General features: G+C 59.7%; 1 protein-coding gene across 1 annotated transcript; it reads right to left on the bottom strand.

Annotated features, from left to right (window-relative positions):
• Positions 1–259: 259 nt before the first annotated feature.
• On the bottom strand, positions 260–8,497 carry THEG (theg spermatid protein). Its single transcript, XM_032466381.1, has 8 exons — positions 8,494–8,497; positions 8,157–8,424; positions 7,960–8,031; positions 7,454–7,515; positions 6,833–6,902; positions 5,736–5,853; positions 2,637–2,796; positions 260–1,367 (listed from the first exon to the last, which is right to left on the bottom strand). Exons 1-8 carry the CDS (start codon positions 8,495–8,497, stop codon positions 1,129–1,131), a joined length of 993 nt encoding a protein of 330 aa, XP_032322272.1. The 3' UTR covers positions 260–1,128.
• Between the last annotated feature and the right edge of the window lie 315 nt (positions 8,498–8,812).

Genomic DNA, 8,812 nt, shown 5'->3' with positions numbered 1-8,812 from the left:
AATTGTGGATCCTCAGACTCATGGCTCAGGACCTGACCTGTGGCAGATGCTGAGAAAATAGTTGTTGAGGGGCTGGCCTACGTCAGTCCACACATCAGTCTCTCAGGACCCAGCAACTGGTCCCCAAGTGGCCCAGCCGGAACCAGAGATACACGAGACTTTGTCTAGGATTTCAGAGACATAAGGAATCTCTCTCCCACTGTGCTCAGCTGAATAACAGCCCCCAGAGACACCCCTGTCCTGGTCCCAGGACCTGAGGATGCGTCACCTCACAGGACAGAGGGGACCCTGAAGGTGGGATTGAGTTAAGGCCCCTGGGATGGGGGTGATCCTGGATTCCCAGGGGGCCCTGTGTCCTCATAGGTTCCTCATTAGAGGGAGGCGGGAGGGTCGGAGTCAGAGAGAGACGGGAGATGCTGCGCTGCTGGCGGTGAGGATGCAGGAAGGGGCCGCGAGCCAGGGATGCAGCGCCTCCAGAAGCTGGAAGAGGCAGGAGCCACTTCTCCCTGGAGCCTCCAGAGGGACCAGCCCCACCCACGCCTGGGTTTAGCGCTGTGAGGCCCGAGTCAGACTCCTGACCTCCAGGACCGTCAGAGAGCAGATCTGTGTTGTTTTAAGCCACCTGTTTGTGGTGACTTGTTCCAGCTGCCCCAGGAAACTCACGTGGGGACTGCGGGTCTGTCACAAACTATCTGACCCTCAGTCACAACCTCAGCAAAACGAGGACACTCCTACTCCCCCTCACCAGGTTGCTGCGAGGATCGATCGGTGAACCATCCACTGGTTTGTTATGGAGGTCACCCTGTGTCCGCGGGGCTCGTGGACACCCAGGATGTGGCTGGAGCAGGAGAATTCGAGGGGAAACTGTGAAGTGAGGGGTGGAGTCGCCGTCAGAGCAGCTGGCGATGGCAGGGGATGGAAATCTGGGGGGAAAAAAGGGCTGCACGAGCTGCAGGTTGAATGCGAATGTAAGTATTATTATCATCATGAGCATCACCTCCTCCTCTGGCCTCTTCCACTGCCTTCCTGCCTCCTGGCCCAAGCGCTCAGACCCACACATGAGGTTAGGATGCGCTCGGGTGTTCACTGGTCATGGCGTGGGCTCGGGGGCCAGGCCGGCTCTCAGTCTCAGACTCTTCCGGTGACACCCTTGGGGGTGGCGAGCTCGTGCAGGCGTGGGGACGCCCGGGCCACCAGGGAGGCGGGGGAGATGCGGCAGGGGTCGTAGCCCTCGTTCAGGCACTTCCGCACCTTGGGCTTGGCCAGCGAGATGACCCGGGGACTGGCCACTGCCTTCTTGGTGATCTCCAGCACCTCCCAGCGTGGATCTCGGTCAGGAACACACTTGTCTGACTGGGCCTTGGGCACTGGAAGGGCGGGAGAGAAGGACAGGTCAGGCCCGGAGCCCTGCGTGTGGGGCCCGCCCCTGCAGAGGTCAGCCTCCTGGGTTAGAGCTCCCAAGTTCAATGGCCTGTCCGACGACAGCTGAGCAGATACACACACGCGTGTCCCTCCACACACAGGAGCATCACTCAGCCGTGAAAAGGAGAGCAGCCCTGACACTTGCCACCACGTGGATGGACCCTGAGAACACGATGCTCAGGGAGAGAAGCAGACACAGGAGGACACACAGTGTGTGACTCCATGGATGTGAAACGTCCAGAACAGGCCAGTCCACAGAGACAGGAGAGGGGATTCCTGGTTGTCAGGGGCTGAGTAGGGGGTGGGGTGGCTGCTCATGGGGACAGTACGTGGAATGTTCTAGAATTAGAGGTGATGAGTGCATAGCTCAGTGAATGTACTGAAAGATGCTGAATTGGGCACTTTAAAAGGGTGAATTGTAAAAAAAAAAAAAAAAAAAAAAAAAAAATGAAATGGTCACAGGTCCCAGACAGAGAGACTCAGAGGGGAGAGATGGAGGTGCCAGGGGCCAGGGGTGAGGAAGGCGTTCAGTCAGCCCTTTCTCCCACTCCTTCCTCCGATGTCTCGGTGGGGAGGGGAGTGTGGGAGGCCTCCTCTCTTCCTGGCTGGTGCTGCTCTCCTGGTAGGGGGTTCCTGCCGGGCACTGGCCACAGGGGTGCGGGACAGGCATGCAGGGCCCCAGAGGGCTGCGTGTGTCTGGGGGTCTCTGTGCACCTCACGTGTACCCCAGAGGGAGACACAGCAAGCTGCCTTCGGTGGTGGGATCCCTTTCTTCTCCACAGTACTCTGCCTCCTCCAAAGTCTCTGCAGTCAGGGCACGCTACTTTTGTTGGGGGGAACCAGGTACTGCCTTTGTTTTACGGGACGGGAAGAAAGTCAGGCCAACGCCACACCAGCCACCCGTGGGCCTCAGCTTAGCCCTCCAGGCCCCGGCCCCACACCCCGACTTCCTCTTCTGCAGCCACTTGCGGTGCCAGGAGACCCTCTGCCCAGGCCCACACACCCGACCCCGGGGGACAGGTCCCCAGCTCCAGGGGGCCCTGTGGGCCACAGTCTGAATTATCCACAGGGGTCTGGACCGTGGCTCTGCAGTTCAAGGGGAAGATGAGGGAAGCACGAATCTGGCAGAAGCAGGTGCAAGTCCACTGACTGCCCGTCTGTGTCTGGTGGGGAAGGACCCCCAACAAGGCACCAAGCCCCAGGGACCTGCTTACTGGCCAAGTGCAGGAGGCGGTTGTAGTCGGACACGTGTGGCTTGGGTTTCGGCATGGGGTCCCACTCTTCCAGCAGGGTGGCTGGAGCCCTGGGCTTGGCCAAGAGGAGGATCCTGGGACTGGGCACGGCCATCCGGGCTGCCCTGGACACCTGGGACACCTGGAAACAGAGTTATTCGTGACTCTCCCTTATGCCCCAGACCAAACAACCCCATGGCAATACTGAAAGACCAAAGACAGACTAGGAGGAGGGTAGTTTGCGGCGTGTTCAGCAAAGGATTAGCAACCATCACAAATAAAGAGCTCCTCTAAATCAATAACACAAAAGAACGACAGGAACCTGAGCCAATCAGGTAGGCAAGCAAGCCAAGGGATCAGCAAGCCTCTCTGTGGACCAGGGAAATGTAATTAAAACAGCAAAACATCGCTCCACGCCAACAAACTTGGCAAAAGTGAAAAAGTCTGACCTTATCAAGTCCTGGCAAGAACACAGAGGGTGGGGAGGGGAGGCTCCAGCACTTGGGAGAGCAACCGTCCATCCCCAGTAGCGGGGGACATGCACCCTGGACACCACTGACACCACGGCGGGAGGGTAAGCGGGGGGACATCTCCGTGGCTGGCAACCGGGGCACCTGGAAACAACCTCGGTGCCTATCAGTCGGGGATGGGTTGGTGAACGGGTATACTCCTGTGCCCGGACACAACCCAGCAGTAAAAACACAGCTTCTACATAAACGAGCCCACAGTGCTCTAGAGAGCAGACATTGAGGGGAAAGCAAGAAAGAAGAGAGTCCACATGTGTATATTAAACACACAACACACTGTGATTATAGTTTATGGATCTATTTGCATAATAAAGTACAAAATGATGGAAACGAGGCAGAGCCGGCCAAAGTGCAGGACGGCAGACGGTTTACTAAGAAACCCACAGAGGCAGCTCAGTGTCTCGCAGGGAATCCACACATGACAAGTGCCTTTGAAACCGGCTGTCACGCGGCGCCATCAGCTGGCGGCAAATCGGTTAATCGTTGTCCCGCTCTCGCCACCCCCCCCCAAAAAAAGTGCAAACCAGATCCGCTCCTCCCAGGCTGCCCCCTCCCCGCCAGCCGGCTCCTTTACACGTGTAAACGTTCTTAAAGAATGGACAAAACCTGAGTGTGTCTGCCCAGTGGAGGTGGGGGCCGTCCTGACTCCTCTGGAGTGGGAGGGCGCAGGGGAAGGGGGGAATGTTTTACTCCTAAAGGGAGGAGGTCAGAATAAACCTGCCCAAACCCTCGGGCATGTCATGTGTTCCGAAAGCTCTCTGCTAGGTGCGCTTTGGGTAGGAGACTGCCTGGAGGCAGAGGACTGGCTGAAACCATCTCCAAGGTTCACTGAAACTTGAGTCCCTGTCTCCTGACATTGTCCTGCTTGGAAACCACAGACACTGCTCTCACTAAAGACATCTTGGTGTTTACAGACTCGTGTCCCTCCTTCTGTCCTTCCCTCCGTCCTTCTTTCCCCTCCCCTCCCCTTCTCCTCCCCCCACCCCTGCCCGTGGCCCCCACAGCTGTCACCAGCTGAGGTGGAGGTGAGTCAGACTGCAGTCCTGCCTTCAAGGAGCCCCAGCCTGGAGGGCAGACCACAGGCAGGTAAACACTGGTTTATTCAGGCACTGGAATAATATTGAGGACCACTCCAATGCCTGCCCAGGACAAGGCAAGGTCTGGACACCAGGATAGACAAGCCCCTTTGTGCAGTGCAGGAATCGACAGTCCAGTCCAAGCCTGTGTGAGAGGCGCTGCGGAGGGAAATTCTGGTGTAGGAGTCTGGAGGTGGGGCTCCCCCTAGGCTGGGCGGAACAGGAGCAGAGCCGGAGTCTAGGTAGGGGGACGACACGTGCAAAGGCCGGGGGCCTTGTAGAGGGAGCAGCATTTAGTCCAACAGAGGGGACACATGCGGGCGGAGTGGTGGAGAAGACCCCGTCCTGCTGACGTTCCCGGGGAGCGTACTGGGGAGCCACGGAGGGCGCTGGGCACAGAGGGCTTGACGGCTGAACCGGCAAAGGAGAGGCAGGGGCCAGGGCAACAGCAGGTGCATCACCAGGCAAGAGGTGGGCAGGTCAGAAGGCCAGTGCCCCCTCCCCCTGGATCCTGATGCAACCAAACAAAACCGACTCTAAAAGCCATTTTTTGAGACAGATGGGGAGACAGCACGTGGACAGGGTATGCTGACACTAAGGTAACGTTGTTCAGTCTTCCAGTGTAACTATTATCGTTACGGTTGTTTTCAAAGTAGCCTCCTCTGTCAGCAATCTACAAGGAAGCACTGATTAGGAAGTGCTGAGATGCCTGGGTTTACTTTTCAAAGGTTTAAAGCAGGGTCTGTCAAATAAGCTCGTGAAAGCACCCGTCCGCACACGACTCAACGCGCGTGGAGCCACCGTGCCACCCGCGGCACGTCTGTCAGCCAGCCAGCTGGGAGGCAACAAGCAGAGCGACCAGCAAAGGCACAGATGGTGCTGGACAGAGTGGCTGCCGTGGACGCAGCTGGCCAGTTTCTGACGTCAGACAGGCCTCCGGACCCAGCAAGCCCACTTCCAGGTGTTCACCCCGGACGCACAGAAACTATCCCCACAGAGACCCGAGCTCAGAGGTTCACGCAGCTGTGTGTGCAGGAGCCTAAACCCACAAACAGCCACACGTCCCTCAGCGGGTGAGCCGTGCCCACACCATGGCCCCTTCCCAGGAGAGCGTGTCTCATCAGGAGTGGCCGGAGGGGGCCTACGGGGCCGAGTCAGGCCCCAGCTGGGGAGGAGAGGTAAGGGCTGGATTCAGAACGCGCTGAGCTTTCTGGTAACCTGAGACTGGGCGGAAGGCTCTGGGCTCCTCTCTGAGCTGAGGGGCAGGGAGGGTGGTCCTGGAGCAGGCTTCCAGGCAGGGCAGGAAAGTAAAGCTTTCTCTGGAACAAATCCTGGAGGATTCACAGGAAGGCAGTGATGTGTCTACTGCTCTGCAGTCTGTTCCCTCCTGTCCTCCTAGGCCCCTGACCGCAGCCTGGGGCCGGGGTTGTGGGGGGCCTGCGGGGAGCAGGGCCAATCCAGGAGAGACAGGTACCTACCTCGGACATGCTGGTGCTCCAGATGTTGCTCCGCATCTTCGGCCTGGCCAGTTCCCTCAGGCGACTGGACGCTTGGTATCCCAAGGTGGACCGGGCAATGGGCCAGACGGAGGTGGTCCTGAGGGACAGCCACATTGGAGGCCCAGGGGGACATGTGTGTGCTTCTATGTGTGGGTGACACCCCCCTCTCAGCTGCTCTCTGATTCTGGGGATCAGGGGAGCCTGGGACCATGGAGAGTTTTGAAAATACCTCCAAGGAGGATTCATAAAAGAGCCCCCAGTGTCCTCAGGGTCAGAGTGACGCTCTCAGGAGATCCTGTGCCGCCCGCCCTTCCCAGGCCTCCCCCATACCCCCCCCCAACCAGGGCAAGTTGGGAACTGGATGCCATGGGTAGAGAGTGTGCTTCCGAGTGCCCACAGGAAGCCAGGAAAGAGCTTCCCCACACCGCAGGCCCCGCGCCTCCTAAAATCAGATCTCAGCTCTGCTTCTGCTCCAGAAACAACCACGTCTGAAGCAGACTCTCATTTTCACATCCCTCAGGCTGGACCACAGGGACACGGCCGCCAGAGGCCCAGGTCGTCCTTGCCTGGATGTGCTGGGATGCGGGCATCACACGGGTCAGCCCAGCCGAGCTCCACGCACCTGGTTCTGCAGGTGCTACGTCACACGCAGAGTAAATTACCTCCAAGTCAGACATCGATCGCTCGTGATCGGCATTAAGGTGAGGGGTTACTGGCACGTGGAAGACGTGGGTGGGGCTGAGCGGAAAGCGACTCAGAACATTTGCACTGGATTCAGCCAGTTCATCTCAGGTGCCCTCCTTTCCATGCCAGCACCAGATAAGACACTGCAGCCTGTGTCCTGTCCCTCCAGACCACACTCCAACCAGCACAGAAGGCACGGTGCCCCGAGGCATCTCACAGCTGCCAGCCTCTGGAGCCCCCGGGGCCCACGCTGCTCACCCTGGGCAAGTGCCTCTGCGTCTCCAGCATCTCCCGCGGGAGCGCAGCCCCGAGGCTCAGTGCCCGAGGCCCTGGAGGGGGCGGCCCCGGCCCTGGCCCTGCCCCCGCCCACCCCAGAGTCGCGGGGGCCCCACCTGTTGTTGCTGTAGCACTCTGAGTAGAACCTCTTGGGTCGAGCCAGCTCCTCCACCCGGCGGGACACCTCTGCGGGAAAAGGGCAACAGCCTGACTCAAACCCGACCCCCTACACCAGACACCCTGCCTGGGAACCGCGGGTCCCGGTCTGGGAGCAGCAGGGCTGGACGGGGGCGCGGCAGGCCCACCAGTGGGAAAGCAGATTTTGGCCAGAAGTCAGGACAGGCCTCCGGTCGGGGCTTCTGAACCCTGAGGGAGAACACACCCTGAGCTTCTCTCCAGAAATGAGCTTTCCTGAAACGTTTAATTTAAAGGGACCTGCTGCACTTAGTGTAGAAGCTACTGTGGAAAGAAGGGAAGGGTCCTCTGTGAAGTTGACACTGGCCCCTCCTTGGCTGCCACGTCCCCTGGACAGTGGGCCCCACAGCCCTCCCCCAAGGCCAGCCTCCTGATGGGGGACAGACTCTGGAGAGGACCCCTGGAAGATTGGGTGGGGGTACTCCTGGGTGACGAGGAACGAGCAGCCCCAGGGGACTCCTGGCAGGGTTGGGGCAGGGGGGGCACGGGTCAGGGTGAGATGGGCCGCCCTGGGAGGAGGGAGGCAGGTGGGCTCCACCCACCCGGCACTGTGATGGTGAGGGTGGTGTCTTTGAGAAATCTCTCCGTCCAGTACACAGATGGCCTGGAACACACCCAGCGGGGCTCAGGGTGAGGGAGGCAGGGCCCAGACATCCTGCGCCCGGCTCAGGAACAGGACTCAGGGCGCCCTGTGAACTCAACCTCGAGGAGAACAGCTGGATAGGGAGGGAGGGAGGAGACAGAGTGGGGGGTTGCAGAAGGGGCAGTCAGAGAGGGGCAGGGGAGAAAGTCTTAGAGCTGTGGGGAGTGAAGATTATTTTGAGCAAAGCAGGTGTTCAGAGGAGGAAGGAGCTGGGGGAAAAAAGAAGTGTAACTGAGAAAGGGGCCCAGCGGTCATCTGGGGAGCCAACCCATCTCAAGCTGGGGCCAGGAGTCCTGGGTGGGGGCCCCCAGCCAAGAGCTCTGCCTTGGACCCATCCCAGGAGAGTAGAGGGACTCGAGAGACGGGCCCCTGGACGTGGAGGGCATGCGGGGGGCCTGGACTCACCAGTAGACACAGAACTGCAGGCTCCTCATGCGGGGGGTGATCCACGCATAGCCCCTGCAGCAGCACCCCATCCTGCGGGAGACAGGGCCCCGCCCACCCTGGCGCTGGGCTCCTGACTTCTCACCCCCCTCAGAACCCACCTGGCATGTGGGGACAGAGGGGGCCTGGGGCCCGGGCTCCCCTCCACGGACCCTCACCTGTCCTTCAGGACGTGCCAGTTGGTCTTGGGCTTGGCCAGCTCGAAGAGCCGCCTCCTCTTCCTCCTCTCCCGGCCCACGGAGGTGCTGGGGAGCCTCTGGGAGATGGACAGCCGGCTTCGGGAGAGTCGGGGGGTGAGGTCGGAGGTGCCCGCTTCCCCCTCTGCAGCCCAGACCCATCCTTCTGCTCTCCCCCACCCCCCACCCCATGGGTCTCCTGGCCTCCTAAAGAGGTCTCTCTGGAGGAGAATTCTGGCATCACAACGACCTGGACCAAGACCCTAAGTTCTCCACCAGTGCGCCCCTCAGTTCCCTCCTCTGTGAACCGAGCAGAGACTCATTCCCGCCTCTCAGGGTCAGAAGACAAATGGCCACCAGAGCCCAAAGGGGCACTAGGTCACAGAGTGCCCTCTACTGAGGCGGGGACCCCCCCCCCCCCAAAGCAGGGCCACTACTCTCCTGCCAGCACCAACCGGTTCCCTGGCCCAGAGGCTCTATTTTCACTTTTTGCCTCTGGAACGGCTTACTTACCCCTAAAATTCTATTGGTTCTCTGAACTCACTTCTGATTGGTTATTTCTCTCCTTCCTGATTGGTCCACTTCCCTCACTCCTGATTGGTTATTTCTCTCCCTCCTGATTGGCCCACTTCCCTCAC

Source organism: Camelus ferus, chromosome 22 (genome assembly GCF_009834535.1).
Source record: "Camelus ferus isolate YT-003-E chromosome 22, BCGSAC_Cfer_1.0, whole genome shotgun sequence".
NCBI lineage: Eukaryota > Metazoa > Chordata > Mammalia > Artiodactyla > Camelidae > Camelus > Camelus ferus.
The sequence above is the reverse complement of the archived record's forward strand: the minus strand, read 5'-3'. Positions and strand labels throughout refer to the sequence as shown.